The 16,235-nt window shown below is 37.7% G+C and overlaps 2 protein-coding genes and 1 pseudogene across 3 annotated transcripts; 1 reads left to right on the forward strand and 2 right to left on the reverse strand.

Moving 5' to 3' along the window:
* The first annotated feature begins 3,973 nt into the window (after positions 1 to 3,973).
* LOC103338917 (B-cell receptor-associated-like protein) lies at positions 3,974 to 5,848 on the forward strand. Its single transcript, XM_008242190.2, has 4 exons — positions 3,974 to 4,326; positions 4,507 to 4,589; positions 5,355 to 5,410; positions 5,545 to 5,848. The coding sequence occupies exons 1-4, from the start codon at positions 4,155 to 4,157 to the stop codon at positions 5,621 to 5,623; spliced, it is 390 nt and encodes a 129-aa protein (XP_008240412.1). The 5' UTR covers positions 3,974 to 4,154; the 3' UTR covers positions 5,624 to 5,848.
* A 1,402-nt stretch (positions 5,849 to 7,250) lies between these two features.
* LOC103338916 (U-box domain-containing protein 21 pseudogene) lies at positions 7,251 to 8,972 on the reverse strand (annotated as a pseudogene).
* A 783-nt stretch (positions 8,973 to 9,755) lies between these two features.
* Positions 9,756 to 15,975, reverse strand: LOC103338915 (extra-large guanine nucleotide-binding protein 3-like). 2 transcript variants are annotated; one of them, XM_008242188.3, is made up of 8 exons: positions 14,595 to 15,975; positions 14,365 to 14,502; positions 13,905 to 14,009; positions 13,605 to 13,790; positions 12,375 to 12,552; positions 11,658 to 11,890; positions 10,783 to 10,952; positions 9,756 to 10,659 (listed from the first exon to the last, which is right to left on the reverse strand). In XM_008242188.3, the coding sequence occupies exons 1-8, from the start codon at positions 15,636 to 15,638 to the stop codon at positions 10,077 to 10,079; spliced, it is 2,637 nt and encodes an 878-aa protein (XP_008240410.2). In that variant the 5' UTR covers positions 15,639 to 15,975; the 3' UTR covers positions 9,756 to 10,076. The 2 variants fall into 2 exon arrangements, with proteins under 2 accessions (XP_008240410.2, XP_008240409.2); XM_008242187.3 differs by having other exon boundaries at positions 11,658 to 11,893; positions 14,595 to 15,973.
* Positions 15,976 to 16,235: the final 260 nt, after the last annotated feature.

Below are 16,235 nucleotides of genomic sequence, written 5' to 3' on the forward strand. Positions count from 1 at the left end.
TATTATATAGTTTCTTTAATTATTTCCTCTTAACTATATATATTTTTGGGTTGGACTTAACTATATGGCTTGTGCATGAAGTTTGTAGTTTAAGTAATTAAGAGTTAACTTATAATTTTTTTGAGTTAAATTAATTTTGGGCTTTTAAATGAGGGACCAAAATATTATTAGCGCCCATGGTAACTATATGGTTCATTTTGGCCTGCTAATATATAATTGGAATGTACCTTTGGGCCTTTTAAGTGACAAAGGTGGACCATAATATTCAAGTATCTCAAACTGTTGATTTTGGGCGAGTGAACCAATTTCAAAACCATAACCAACCACGTGATATATCCAAAACATATAAAAAAAATTCATACAATTGAAGAAATAATATTCTTCAAATAAAACAAACTAGAGCGTGCTTCACGTCTTCAAATAAAACAAAGTTCAGCCTAGTATTTTCTACTACCTGTACTTATGGGCCATAGATAGGATAGCCATTTATCAATTATAAAAAGGGATGTCATTAATTAGGATTGAACGAAGTTGTTGAGATTTGAGATGTCTACTTTAATAACAGGCGTATGCATAATGCATGGTAGGTTTCCTTTTACACAGCACAGCTTCAAGCAAAATCTATCGCTTTAATTTACATTATCCTCCTCAACATCATCCTCCTTAGCACAATAATATTGCTAGTTAAGTTAGCATCTTTTTCTTCTTCTTCTTTTTTTTTCTTTTTTTTCCCTGCCTGCCAAATTAAACATTTACTGATCCAACTAATTAATTTTCCTTTCTGCAAGTGCAGAATGGATATCTTTGAGACTCTCAAACGTATATGAATAGAATTAGTTAAAAAAAAGAAGAAAAAAAAGAAGATAACCCTAATATTTATAGTCCTGATGAGCTTGTTTTTTCTTTAAAATTTGTAGACAGAGACGGCACACTTACATAGAGGGCTGAAGCCCAGGTCATTCTTAATCTTAGGGAAGATAACATGTGCTGGGTTTCATTTCATAACCAAGCTAGGTCAAAGAAGGAAGCAAATTAAGCACCTGAAAACCACATCGGCTGGAAAAAACTCTCTTGAAAAACCATATAATTATTGGAGGGTCTGCAAAACTAGACTGTGTGTACGTATTTAACTTTAAAATGCCAATTTATTAAGTCCTGTGAAACACACATTAATTCCTTGATAGTTTGTTGGCCAAATTTTCTTTGTTTTTCAATAAGTTCGATTTCCTTGAGCATATCATATATGTGAATTCTTTTTAGGAAGATTCACTATAATACCCAATATAGGAGCCCAAATTATTTATAAAAAAAACCTTATATGAAATGGACTTTAGAAACACACCCAAAGCCCATTTACAACATAACAAAAAGGCTTTTAACTTCTTTTAAATTACAAAACTTCCATTGATTTCTTAAAACAAACTCAACCTCAAAACCTCATAAAAAAGCCCAAAACACTCAATGAGACATCAAAGTAATTTAATAATCAAAATTAAATTCAATAGGGCTAGCTGTTGTTTTTTGGGTTTTTTTTTTATAGAAATTAAATGGTGTAAGGTTTATTTATAGTTTTGGTGCTAAGAATGGATATATGACTAAATATCTCTATAAAAAAATTAGTGGATTTAATCAGAATGTAATGACTTATAAAATTTTACCTTGGTGCACTTTAAGTTTATTCCTCCTTAATAAAGCATCAATTAATAGATTTGAATCATAAGCTGAACCCTCCCACCCACTAAGAACGTAAATGAATTCCAAATCAAAATTACAAGCTACTAAAGCCATTTATCAATTATAATTATGTCCTTAATTAGGATTGAACAATATGATTGTAATGCCATTTCTAAAGCGTTCTTCACGTCTTCAAATAAAACAAAGTTAAGCCTAGTATTTTCTTCTTTGTTGTTTCGGTGCTTAATGTGAACTTCATTATGTAACTTCTACTACTTGTACTTATGGGCCATAGCCATTTATCAAATTATAATGATGTCATTAATTAGGATTGAACAACAAGGTCGTTGAGATGTTTACATACTTTAATTACATACATATGATAAGTTTAGGAGAGTGATATGTAGTTTCAATTATTCCTTTCACATATACCCTAAACTTTAAATCCTAAACCCCTTTCTCTTAAGCAATATCTATGGATTTTGGGTAAGATTAAGACACTTGTGGACGATTGTTTTTAATTTGGACCCTACAAACAAATAAATTAAAGAAAAAAAAGTAAAAGAAGAAGAGAATATAAATTCATATATCTCAATTTCTTGTGTGAAGCTTTTAAATTCATTTCAAAATTAATATTAAATTTTATTTGTTTTGGTTTTCAATTAGATTAAGTTGGATTTCCCAGAGCATCATCACTGATCTGATGGCATCGGATAAGTCTTTGAATTACCCAATGTGATTTCAAAATTAATATTAAATTTTATTTGTTTTGGTTTTCAATTAGATTAAGTTGGATTTCCTAGAGCATCATCACTGATCTGATGGCATCGGATGAGTCTTTGAACTACCCAATGTGATTGATTGATTGGAACGTATCCTCAATACAAAACAAAACCATGGGATTGATTGAAACGTCATTGAGCACTTCCACTCTAGCGGCAAGGGCAAGGCAAGAGCAAGGATTTAGGGTAAGATCTTCGGTTGTCACTTGTCCATATTTATTATAACATTCACATCTTAAATTTCAGATAAAATTTTCGAATAAGATTTTCGGTTGCCACGTGTCCATATTTATTATAAAAGTCACATTTGACTCATTATACAATTGAAATACCTATTTACTCATCATACAATTGAAATACTTCCGATCCTCATAGTTTGACACAATAGAGTACAAGGACGACTCAATCATTAGAGAAGGCGATTCCACCGGATCACGACGTGGGGGAGTATTTTCCTTCAAAAGAAGTAATAGTGCCATTATTTTCGACACGGAACGCACCACTGGAACCGACTACTGGCATTGTTCACTTGAGGAGCCATCTGTAATGGTTTTCTTCTTCTTTTTTTTTTGCCTTGAATAATGTATTAAAAAAATGAAATTGGAAATACAAGAAAATATTTTTTTTTAAATGATATTAAATTGAATAAAATGATTTTTTTTTTTTTTTTTTACATCGTCACCAAGATTTTAACTGCTTCGAACGTTTGTCTTTTTACATAAATTGAATTTTGTAGTAGAAATTTGGTGTGGAAAGTGAAAAATATTGGAATGAGATAAATTTGTATGGAAAAAAATTTCAGAAATTTTTAATCTTTTTTTACATCTTTTTTTCAGCCAAAAAATGGGCAGCCGTTGGATTGGAGGACATTTTCGGATCAGAGCCTTCAGGAGAAGCTATGTGGCTTGTAGCTGTTGGTTTTTGGCAGCGCTAATTTTTTTTAATTCTTGCGCTGACGTCAGCTGCATGAAGGCAATACGACGGGCCAGATCTCCCCATGGGTCCCACGCCTTACCCGAACTGGGTCTTGCGGGCTGGAACTGCCTTTCGGACTTAGAACAACCTCCTACCTGGACTAGCCCCTTGCGCTGGACTTGCTCTAAGACAGAAGAATTAGCATGTCTTTATTATGTAAACTTCATTAATAAATTTCTACTTTGTACTTGTGGAGGCCCATAGGCATTTATGAATTAGGATTGAGAAACAAAGGTTCAAGGGATTGTTCCAGCTAATCTTTACCAAAAAAATAATAATAATAATTGTTCAAGCTGGCAGCTAATAATTAAGTTGGCATCTTTTTTCTGTTTTTTTTTTTTTTTTTGGTCCGGCCAATAATATTATTTTGGGCCCAAAAATGAAGTAAAGGACCAAATTTAAATACCGAATTGGAATGTGCTTTTGGGCTTTTAAGTGGTAGAGGTGAATCATAATATTGAAGTAGCCCAAACTGTTGATTTTGGGCGAGTGAACCGGTTCCGAAACCATGGCCGATCCTCTCAGTCTTCTTTGCTTTAGCAACTTATGCTTTGCTTGCTTGGTGATTAAGCCTAACTAAGGCAAAGCGGCAGCCAGAGCAGCATCATTCAGATTCAGAAGAAGTAGCAAGTAATTAAGTAAGCCTCAGCCTCACAAACAAATATCAAAGCGAAGCAATCGAATTTGACAAAGAGAGAGAGAGAAACAGTGAGAGATCGCGAAATGGCGTTGCAGTGGATGATACTGACGTACGTGGTGGCAGCAGAGGCAGCCTTGGCCTTCCTCTTAACCCTTCCTGCGCCCAAGCTCTTGAAGAATCAATTCGTGTCGTTGGTCTCTCTCATCCTCCAACCTGCCCTCTTTATCGTTCCATTCGCCGGCTTTCAGCTCCTTGGTTTGTTTCTTCTTCTTATTTGATTTGATTCGATTTGATTCCTAGGGCATACCATACCATAGCAACAATCTAGCATCGGATTTTCCATTTGATCTTTTGTACCTGTTTGGGTAATGGATTACCAATTGATCTTTGACTTGGCTCTTTCCTACTTTCTCTTTTCTTTTAAATTCTGTGTAGATATATATTGGAAGAATGAGCACCGCCTGTCCTGCACCTCTGAGATCTGCACCGCTGCTGAGCGTGACCGCTATGAGAAATCCGTCAGTTCCTAACTACTACTCTCTCTCTCTCTCTCTCGTTTTAATTTCTTATGTGATTCTAATCTTTAATCAAGTTGTTGATGCCTGCAACTCTTCAGCATGCTAAAATGAATTTATCAAAAATGAAATCATATAACAAAAGGAAAATTACATTTTGAGCACCCACTGATGTCTCCAATTCCCATTCACTGTACTGTTTGACAAATTTATTATAGAATAACAGCATTACAAATTCATATTTATTTTTCTCAAAATCATAGTGCTCAATGACACACATACCTGTTTCTTTAATTTTGTCCTCTAAAATTCCCACATATTCGGCATTGGATTGTCTCGTTTCTTCGACTTTTCTTTAGGATGGTATCTTGAATCTTGAAGTGTGTCTCATAATTATTTCTGTCTTTATGTATTGAAAATTTTCTGCTCTTTATTATCTTTAAGACTTTCTTTGTTTTTGGGTATTTGCGGATGAGGGTGAAACAAGGATTTGTGCTTGTGGAAATATTCTGGTAGGATATCAATTGAGTGTATTTGGAAGATACTCTCTACTTTTGCACTGTACATTTCATGAAAAACATGGTATGTATGTGGTTCAGTTCTTATATGCTGCAAGTTGCAGCATATGTAGCTGTGGGATGTCTAATGATTGCACAATGAGCCCTCTGCCAATCAAGAGAAATGGAAGATTCAAGTTCTATCTGCATATATATACACTTTAAATTCTATTATTCTTGACACCTTTGTTGCGGAAAATATGTCATGCAGATCTACAAGGCTCAAAGGAATGTAATTCTTTGCGCTTCAGCATGTCTGCTTTACTGGTATGTTGTCTAGAGATCATCAAATGACCTCATCTTTTTGTTTGATTTCTTTAAAAGTTTAAACAAATAAAAAACTTGAAGGTCTTTACTATATTTCTTGTCATTTGATAGTAGTCTACAAATGTTGGGCGCAGGTGTCTTATTCGCATCTGCAAATATTACAAGGACATTCAGAAATTGGAAGAAGTGGAGAAGAGGTACAAGGAGGAGTAGCTTTTCCCAGATAGGCTCTTGTTTGGGAGTAGAAACAACCGAGTTCATATTTTTTTTTTCGTCATAAATGGGAAACCGATGTGACTTCTAGTAATATTGTAGTGTCTTCACTTTGTGTGGTTAATTTGTTAGTCATCATCTAGTATGTTTTTCTCGTAGCACGCTCAAATATACTTTTTGTTGTCAACTATATATGAAAAGTATGACAATTATTATTACTGGTTAGAGATTTGGCCATGGCCGGTCTATTTATCCTTGTTGGAATATATGAATTCCAATCTCCCTTGATTTGTTGAGAATCAAGGATGGTTGCGTGCCATGAATTCCAAGCTTGAGTTGAGATACTTATCCCAGCCTAGAATGTGCGAGCCTTTACATGGTCTTCATTTCATTGGCGTATGTTTTGCTTCAAGTTCTGTTTATACCTGATCTTAGATTCACAGTCATACGTACCAAAGAATTCAATTGTTGAAATGAGGTCTTCCATTGCGATAGTCTTGAGTGACCGAGTCTATATCCAAATTGGGAATTTAGTCATCTGTTTACGTACGTATGGCTCAGCTTTTCAAATTTTCCAGTATTGGGAATGATTTGGTATGAATTGCAGCGCAAACTTGGTTTCACATACGCCTGCATTGACCACCGAACCCGTCTCCATCTGAACACCCGATGGAGGGGGTAGTAAGATTTGATCCACATTGAGCCATCATTCACACGCTTTCATTTCACGACAATTGCCCTTCAAATTTCTCAAGAATAATAATGCATTAATTCAGGCTTGATAATCAAAGCACACATCCGATTCTCGAACAAAAGCATCATCAAGTCAAGGATAAGGCAAATTTCTCAAGAGGGTATTCGTATGGGTTTAAGAATAAATTAAATAATGAATCGAGTCAAGAACTAAGCACACATTTTCTTTCTTTCTCGAATTATAGGGTTTTCTTTAACATTTTGGGAAGACGTAAGGGATTAAATAAATAAAAAATTAGTCTCAATAATCGGATTTTGCCAAGTGAGATCATGCCTCCAAACAATGGAACTAACCCAAGTATTGGGCTTGTATTATATAAGCAGAATAAGACTGCTCTCCTACTGTTTTCCCACTTCCCACATGGAGGAGGGGCTAACTAGTTGAAAAGACTGAAAACGAAAGCACATTCTAAATGTGCAATACTTTTGACAGCTTGTCGTTTGTTTTTGGGTTTTGGTAGGTAGCATACAAGCATCTATGAAGTAGCCATGTCCTTATTAGACGTATAAGTTTGGGACGTTTTAGTTAGTTTTTGAAGAGGTGCATAAAATGAGCTCGAGTCGGTACCAACAAGTTGACAGTCCCTCCTGAGTCCTAACCAAAAGGATAAGGATGTGTGTTGAATGTTGATTATCATTGCATGATGCTTGTGGGATTTTATTTTCTAAAGCATGTTTGGAATCGAACACACATCAATCCCATCCATCACTGCTTGATGACTTAGATTGATATAAGCTATAAAAATGTCAAGGGCCAAGCCAACTTGTTTGACATCTCAAGCAAACAAGCATTCATATCAAAATACCATTTAAGCTTTACCTACACACACATTGAAATCTCTTTATTCAAACAGACAGACTGAAACATGTGACATCATGTGAAAAGAATGGAATGGAATGGAACCTCTGTTTTCACTTCCCTCTATTCATCTTGCAGTATTGTATTATATTACAAGTTACAACTTCAACTTTGGAGAACAAATTAATTGATGAAATGAAAATTTAAGAATTATCAGAAAGAAAAGAATTCATAAATGTTTTCTCTGGACGAAGATCAAAATGACCTTCTAATGTTCTTGAAATCTACAGACTCAATGCATTCCAACCCAGCTCTGTAAGGATTCAGGAGTTTCAAAAGCTCAGTTGTCTTCTCCTTTGTGTTGTCATCACCACAACGAACCTGTAAAACTAACAGGAGCTTCTGAAATGTACCAACTTGAAGGGCCTCAACAAGAACTCTTTCTTCTTGACTGCTTGCACACTTGCACAGCTTCCAAATAGCAGAAATTGAATACTCAGTCGCCATTTCTGATACCCTCAAAATCTTCTTGACCAAGACAGGTACAGTGAGAGCATTAGCATAGGCCTTTTCCCTCCCATCTTGGAAATCGCAAAGACTATCCAAAACACCCAAAGCCCTCTCACATATGCCCCTTTCAGAGTCGACAATAATTTCCAACAATATGGAAACTAAACCCATCTCCAGAAATGCTGATTTGATCTTCTCACTAGATTTAGAAGAAGAAGAAGATGATGATGATGATGAAACCAAGTAGAAGACCACCATCAGCGAAGCCTTGGTAATCGTCGGAGAAATTTTCTCTCTGATGAAGTCGAAAAGTACCTCATTCACTCCACCAATCTCCGCCAACGCATCAACATGTTTATTCCGGTCATGGCAAGCAAGAAGCTCTTTCAATGCTAAAATAGCATTTTGCTTTACTGAAAGATCATCACTCATCTTGAGAAACCAAACCATGCCATGTAACGAAGCCTGAGACCCCAAGTATTTGTGGGCTTCCTCATCGAAAGCTGGAAGCATCCAACTCAGCGCAGACAATATCTCTTCACAAACGGTGGCATTTCTCTTTATGCAATCAGTTGCAAAAGAATCAAAGGCAGCAGCTAGAACAGAGGCCGTCCCGTTCTCCAAGATGCACCGCTTGTTGCGTTCGCTCTCGGCTCCCCACTTCTTGATTTTGTGCACACATTCTAAGCAGCCATGTTGATCCAAACGTCTAGCAGAGGCTCCGATGCTGAAAAGAATCTCAGAGACCTCCATTGGCAAGACAGGAATTCTGGGTGTTGGGACACGTTCGATGCCATAGTGCTTGTTTTGAGTGCACCACTCTTGAATCATTCTTCTGAGACTATGGTTGGGAATCTGATCAAAGTTTCTCAGCACCTGATTTGTTACCGGGCAAGTGAAATTCCCTGCTTCGAGCCACATGTCAATACTTTGTCGATCGTAGGTTATTCCGGATGACAATGTAACCGGATCCTTCATCAAGTCCAGCGATATTGGGCACAGGAAATGGTTTGGGATGAGGGCTTCCATGTCGAGGTCCCGGGGCTGCTTTTTCGTGGCGCCGTGGCCTGTTCTTCTTCTTCTCCACCCTAAAACCATTGCTTGCTGATTAGCTAGCACAGATTAAGTTGATCAGAAAAGCAGTGAGAGAAGTTGATTCTTCTGTTTTTGTTGGTGGTGTTTTTTGTTTGTGAAAAAATAGGAGGGGAGGTGATGGGGTTTATATACTAATAATACTATATGTTGTTCCGGCTACAACTTTTCAGGTTTTCATACACGCGGTGTTCAAAGATGAGACCATTTTGCATATGGAGAGAAATGGGAAAGAATTGAATAAGTAAACAAATTCAAGCAGGGGTTTTTAGTAATAGTACAATTTGAATGTTGACCGTTGAAGCTTTGAAAGTTTTAAAATTAACCGTCAAAAGCGGGGAAGTGGTAAAAGTAAGCTCTTCCTTCATGGGCCTCAAATGTACCGAGTGAACGAATTATGTTTTTAAATTATGATGAGCTAGTTTAATGAGTATGAGGTTTTGAAGCGTTGACCGAGATTCTTTTCGTCTTCTTCTTCGTTTTTTTTTTAATTAATCTGAAATTCTGAATCAGATATGACGAACAAGACCGATATCCCAGCTGTTACATTTTTTTTCATTTTTTCTTGCAAGTCTTTTTTTAAAAATTTATTTATGCGAAAACGGAAAATTACTAGCGAAGCAAAAACCACAGAAGCACGCAGGCCCAAACACATCAAAGTAAAAGGAAGAGAACATCAATTTTTTCTCGCAAGTCTTCATTGGTGTTTTTTTAATTTATTTTTTTTCTTCGTAGTATGTAGTAGGAGAAAAGGAAAAACAAAAAAGTCAGTCACCTCAACTTTGTAAGAACGAGTCCTAGGCTCCACCTTATCAGACTCTATCAGCTGCAAATGGTTTGACTTTGAAGGAGTCATTGCCCAAAATTCCATCCACCACATGCAAATTGCAATACAAACTCCAATGACATTCATTTGGCAAGCAAGTTTAAGTACACGCCCCATTAAAACCCAGGAGGATAATTTGAATAAATCAAACATTCTAACCTAAAAACCTTACAGGAGTTACTTTTTATTCATGTTTGAATGCTGTACAGACAAAAACTCCTGTCGAAATGAGCTTATTTTACAAATCAATTTTTAATCATGTACCTAATCAGAAAAGATTGTCAACCAAGCTTGAAAACAAATCCAGCCTAAGTCGAAAACAAATCCATCCTAAGAATAAAAGAAAGAAAGAAAAGAAAGAATTGCAGCCTAACTGACTTCACTACCCATCCTTCCATCAGTTAATCAAATGGAAGCACTAGGCCTTCAATCTTTCACTTCACAACTTGCCAGAGCAAAGTAGAATATTGGGTTTATTCTTGCCTGACATAAGGAGAGGAACTCATCTCCGTGCTGTAAAATGAGTCATCCCCATTTATAGCAAAGAAATTATCATTCTTTTCATCATCCCACTTAAGGATCTCCCTTATGTACTTGAATGCCTCATCAACTGAGGTACCCTCTCGAGCTCGGGTCTGCGCCACAAACAACTTCTCACCAGTTATGGATGAATACAGCTCTTTGAATTTCACCGCCACATAATAATATGCTTGCTGTGCCAGAGACTGCATATTACCGTGGGGCTTAACAGGGCTGAAGTCCTTCAACCACTCACAGACAGACAAAGGAACCAGGTTTATCTTGGCTTCAAAGGCATCATACTTGTTCAGCAAGAGCACAAACGGAGTGTTCCTGAAACACGGATGCCTCACCAAACTCTCAAACAAATCTCTGCTTGCCAGCATTTTATTACAAAGAAGACCATTACCCTGGGCCCACATTTGATCATAGTCACTCAATGCGACACAAAATATCACCGCCCTCACATCTTCAAACATTTCCAGCCATTTGCAACCATCATTCAGTCCTTTGGAATTAATGCGAATGAGTTGATACCTGAGACAAGACTCAACCTAGTGAGCAACAGATTTATGGTTTTCATCGGAAGCAACAAAAAAGAAGAAGCAGAAGCACAAGATAGAAAGCACTCGATTGAAAGTGAAAGGATGAAGGTTTTACTTGGTCAAGGGAGGAGGGCATTCATAGTTTTCATTGTATAGCTCAGACATAGCGCTTCTATCATCAAAAGAAAATTCCATAAAGGCAAGCCCATTGCTTTGAGTAACTCCCTCAGCATATAAAATGTCATTCTCAGAAGGCTCATACTCGTTACTTGATATTTCTATAGCCTGTTGAAAATGAAACACCAAACATCCGTGAGGATAACAACTGAAATTTGGAAATTTAGTTGTACTGACGGAAAAAAAAAATGCAATCCAAGCTGCTTTGAAATTTCTCCATTTATTTACCAACCAATGGAACCACATTTATGCCAACTTACCTAATATTAATTTAAGTAAATGTCGAAGACCATTAACTAAATTTGAAAATACCATTAGAGGAATAATACGAATTCAACAAATCTGATCTTTCAACAGAAATATGAAATTTGATAATCCAGTCTAGTCTTACTAAATTAATATTTATTTAATACCCTGCATTCTGAATAGAGGATTCCTTTCAGAACAAAACAAGAAAGACCATAAAACTAAAGCTCTCTGTCAGTGTTGCACGGAGTAAGCATATTCCTGGCAATTTTGATCAGCAATCCTACTGATGGATGGATGATCAAACCATAACCTTACCCAGACTCGGGGTAGACTCGTAAAGAACTAAATAAAAATGATGCAGTGGAGGTAAGTTGATGAGTACTAACACAAGAAATGAGAGATAATAACAAAGTGGGAAGTCAAAGCAATCAAGAATTTAGTAAGGAAATGTAATGTAAAATGATCACAAGAATGAGTTAAAAGATCTAAAATGGAGCAAAATAAAAGATTAATCTGAATAAAGTTAGAACCAAAGATGCAAGGCCAAAACGAGGAATGACTAACCCGATCTAAGAAATATTTGGCAACTTCAGGAAGGCAATGTAATTCCTCCCTCCTCTTGTATGTTTCCTGGATAGCAGAATCTTTCCATACTTCATCTACAATAGGAGCATACTCACGTGTAGCAGCAGGGAAGAATGCATCCAAGTCTCCCGTTGCCATGATATCCAGTAACCAGTCAGAAAAGTGCTTGAACCTTTGGTTGATTACATAGATGCATTGCTCACTTTCATCAACTACTGTTTCACACAAAGTCATTTCACAGTCAACCACTGCTTAAGGTTCATTCATGCCTACAAGCAGAAAACCAAATAAGCAAAATGTTCTAATCTCTAATAACATGTTGAATTCCTCTTCAATCAGTAGGAAATTCATATTAATGACAATGGGACGTTATTTATTTGATGTTTACAATTAGGTTAGATATAACATGAAATTTCATCAACACCGACCCCAGTTGCTTGTGTCGAGATTAACAAAAGTGTTGGAACAGACAGAAAAACAGCTACCTACCTACCAAGTCCACTTTGATACAACCAACTAAAAGACTCTTAGATATATGCTGTTTCAAAGATGGAGATAACAAACAGCTACCTGCCTAAGCATCCAGTTAGTCGAAGGAACAATTTTCATCAGAAAAAGGAGAAAATGAAAGTCATTTCATTATCTGACCCCCCAAAAAAAAAGTCATTTTCATTAACTTATTACATAAATAGAGACCTGAAGGAGATTCTTCTGCAGCCGACGAAGTAGCCCTATTCTCTGTCAATGCTTCCTCTTCAAAACGTTCTCGGCCCTCAAGTAGTATACTTAGATACTTGTACATATTGCTCTGAATCATGAGCTTTATGTTCTGCAGCTCTTCAGGAGTGAACTTGTTACCATATAAGAACTTAGCCTGTTGCACAGAAAAAAGAAGAATAACATAAGCATTTTTAAACTGTAATTCTATTCAAAAAGCATGACGTAGTATGCCCATACAAAGAAATAAAGCTTCTGATTCAAAAATAAATAAATTAATTAAGCCCTGGGGGTTTTCGCTAACCGACTCCAACGTATCATGCAATTTGATTATCTGCAAAAGGAAAGTTAGTAGAGTAAATAGACTTGAATCCTCTTGCTTTGTAATATCCTTATTTTGAATCTGAACTCTTCACACAAAATCTAATCGCTCATACTATGCTAAATGCATAAATTAACCTTCCTAAGGTTAATGCCGTCTCTTCTATACTCTCTTTCTTCTTTTCCTTTTCCCTATCCTCCCACTCTGGAATTCTGCATCTGGTTCTCCCATTTTTTTTACATTAATTCCTTAACTCTCATTCAGTAAAATCAAGCTCGTGGCTCTGGAAAACATATATTGAGTTTTCATCATTAGTAAAAGCTTCTATTTTATCACTTTCAACAGTGGAGGACCGATATAACTTATCTACAGTGAATCAGAGATCGAGCTGATTGAATTTCCTCTGCTTCTAGTATTAATCTAGATCCACAAAAATATGCAGCATACTCTTAGCTACTTTTGAGGTTTTACCATACATTCTAAGTTCCAAGTTGAGGCTTTTCAGTAAAAACAGCCACCGGTTTCAAGAAATGACTGCAAAACACATAATGACATAAAGGAAGATAAGGTAGGTCCACTACACAATAAAGGCAACACCTTTTTAATTGTCAACTTACGAATATGTCACGAATCACAACGACAAGGTAAATGGAACTATTAACTTCCTTTTTGTATTAAGTGAAACAACTTAAATTCTGAATATTCGATTGTTGAACACTAAACCAACAAGCATTTGCTCTAGGAACAAAACACATGATAGGGTAAATCTATACAAAAGTCTTGGTTGACTGGAGCAGAAATTAGAAAACACATGAAATAAAAAAGGACAAAGCCATGCTGGCACCCTAAAAGAGGAGGGGCTGGAAGAAAATCAAAAAGACGCATACCTGCTTGAAGATGGTGCTAGTTCCAGATCCCTCCAAGCCAAATAACAGAAGTTTCTGAACTCTTCCCTGTTCCAAATATTCAGGGACTGACCTACTTGAAGGTGTTGTAGGATCTTCGTTTGCCCCATGTTGATTGCCAGGTGGTACAGGCAATGAGAATAATGAACAAATGAAACGAGTGGATGCCTGCCTACCAAAAACCAAATTGCAACTGTATAAAATTTCGACTCAAAATCATCTGCCAAAGTTTCAAACTCAGACCAATCAACAAATATCCAATATTCATGGTAACGAAAGAACCTTTCCCCATATATTCCCTTTAATGTTATTTTGACCTTCCTCCTCATAAGATCCATCATCATACACCCAGAAATGAGTATCTGGAGGGCACTGCACTTTGGCCAGCTGAAATATAAAAGGCAAGTAATAAGGTTCGTCTTATCACAATTAAATAAATCACGTAGCAAACATAAAATTTCATGCAGGTCCATGTTATTGTTACCTTCAGTTGGAAAACTGCCAGTAATCACACTATTACCTAATGAACTTACTTATGATGGGAGATTCTATAGTAATTAGTAAGGCATTCATGTTCAATACAAACACTTCTTTAACCTTTTGATTGACAGTTTCATTTTTTCACAGTATGGTTTAGGGTTTAGATTTCCAAATTGGCCCTGGTTTGTTCGTATTGAATATGAACCCTACTGCAGACCGGACTCATTCATTAGGTACTTTTGGGGATTCATTGCGAGCATACCTTCAACACCCTACGCTCAGTCTTGGTGATCTCTCGGCCATTCATGAACACTTTGGTGTTCCCATTGCTTGCATCAAACCGGAGCTTACCTCCAACATTCAGTTTTGAACTAATGATCCTGTCAGGCTTCTCTCCCTCCTGAAATCAAATAAAATTAACTATAAACATATAAAAGCATGCAACACGATGCTGTAAAAATGCTCATCCAACATATATTAAAAAATACTCACCTTCCCCCAAAGGCCAGAATCTTTATCGTACCAATACCTCCCAGGCTTCAACTTCTGAGGAGGCAATTCACAGCCCAAAATCTCAGCCAGTTCTTCTTCCCTCAACAGCCTCCCATTCACAACTAACTGCTCGGGTCGAAGCTGATTGGCAGGGCACTCCTTCTCGGCCTTCATTATCTGCCGAATCTCCAAAGGGCTGCAAACCCTTGACAAGATCCTTGAACACTTGCCCAAACTCGACCTCTTGGACTCGTCTATTGGCTGCCCAATGCAGCTCACACATTTACGCCCCTCTGGCATCGACCCCATGGCTTTAAGCAAGCAATTGCTACAGAACTTGGCGTCGCACACCAAACACCACTCTCTCTCCTTCAATCTGTTCCCTTTTCCGCACCTGCTGCAAATCCCTCTCTTATTCGTCCGCCTCCCAGGCGAAGAAGCCCATGCAATCGGCGATCCCACTGGTTCGGTGGCGCTCGATTGCGGCGACGAAGACCTATCAGCCTCGTTATCGTTTTCGTGGTCGTCTTCGTTCTCCGAATCTCTTGGCGTATTGAAAGTCACGACGGCCGCTCTCTTTCCTCCGGTGGTTCCGATCGGTTTCTGCTGGGGATTCGAGTCTTGAACTGGTAATTCAGAGCTAAAACCTTGGTCTGCTCCTTCGAATTCCGATCCTTCCCTGTCGTTTTGCAAATCGAGTTGCGACTTCGGAGCCGAAGAAGAGGCCGTGCTACTGCTGCGCGGCTCTTTTACACCAGCACCGTTCCTGACCCGATTGAAGCGCGAGAGCTTCTGAGCGACAGGCACAGCTACCGGAATGGAAGAGAGGTCTGAAACCGAAAGGGAAGTTACAGAAGAAGTTTGAAGGGAGTCGATTTGAACTGGATCAACCCTGGGGAGGTCGTCGTAGGGCAAGGGAGGGCCTTGGTATTCGACTGCGATTGAGTAGTCGAGGTGCTCTTCGTCGGGCAATGGTGCGCCGGCAGGCAGCATCTTTCTCAGGAGGTCCTTCCAGCTTTTCTCGTCCTCTGCTTCCGAAGCCATAGTGGGGGAGGGCTGTTTGGTTTCCGAGAAAAAGCTCGGGAAAGCGAGAGAGAGAGAGAGAGAAAATCAAATGAATGAAAGGTGGGTGGGTGTGGGTGTGTAAAGGAAGAGCTGCGTGGGGGCGAGAGTTGACACGAAGAGAAGAGCAGAGAGCAGTTGGGGGAAGTTGGCAGAGAGAAAAGAGAGTGTGGAGGGATTTCGTTTCCGTTAAAGAGTTGATGTCAACGATGATGCTGACAATTTTTAAGATTTGAAATTGATTTCGTTTCCTATAAATATTATTCGAAGAAGAAGAAGAAAGGAAATTGAGGAGGAGGAAAGTTTGATCTTTCCTTTGACAGTTGACACACTACTTGTAACTTGTTACTAGACGACACAGTCGTCTTCACACACAAGCACAACATATCCAACAAAAAAAAAAAGTTTTGCCGCTGCTCTCTCTCTCTCTCACGTTTTTAATGTTTTTTTCCTCTAAACTTCTTTGTTCCTACCTACCTACTTAATCGAATCCTTAACACACCACCCCCCCCCCTTATTTTACATTGTTTCCATCCTGTTAATGAAATTTTATTCGCAAAACCTAACCCAACTATTGAC

Source organism: Prunus mume, linkage group LG7 (assembly GCF_029339155.1).
Source record: "Prunus mume cultivar Tortuosa linkage group LG7, ASM2933915v1, whole genome shotgun sequence".
In the NCBI taxonomy this organism is placed as follows: domain Eukaryota; kingdom Viridiplantae; phylum Streptophyta; class Magnoliopsida; order Rosales; family Rosaceae; genus Prunus; species Prunus mume.

Bases quoted from the DNA above. Each gene is read 5' to 3' on its own strand.
- LOC103338917 (XM_008242190.2), top strand. From the start codon at position 4,155: ATGGCGTTGCAGTGGATGATACTGACGTACGTGGTGGCAGCAGAGGCA. The intron at 4,327-4,506 runs GTTTGTTTCTTC...AATTCTGTGTAG, and splicing joins CGCCGGCTTTCAGCTCCTTG to ATATATATTGGAAGAATGAG. The intron at 5,411-5,544 runs GTATGTTGTCTA...TGTTGGGCGCAG, and splicing joins TCAGCATGTCTGCTTTACTG to GTGTCTTATTCGCATCTGCA.
- LOC103338915 (XM_008242187.3), bottom strand. From the start codon at position 15,638: ATGGCTTCGGAAGCAGAGGACGAGAAAAGCTGGAAGGACCTCCTGAGA. The intron at 14,010-14,364 runs GTATGCTCGCAA...TTTATATTTCAG, and splicing joins CTGAGCGTAGGGTGTTGAAG to CTGGCCAAAGTGCAGTGCCC. The intron at 11,894-12,374 runs GTCTCTATTTAT...TGTGTGAAACAG, and splicing joins TGCAGAAGAATCTCCTTCAG to TAGTTGATGAAAGTGAGCAA.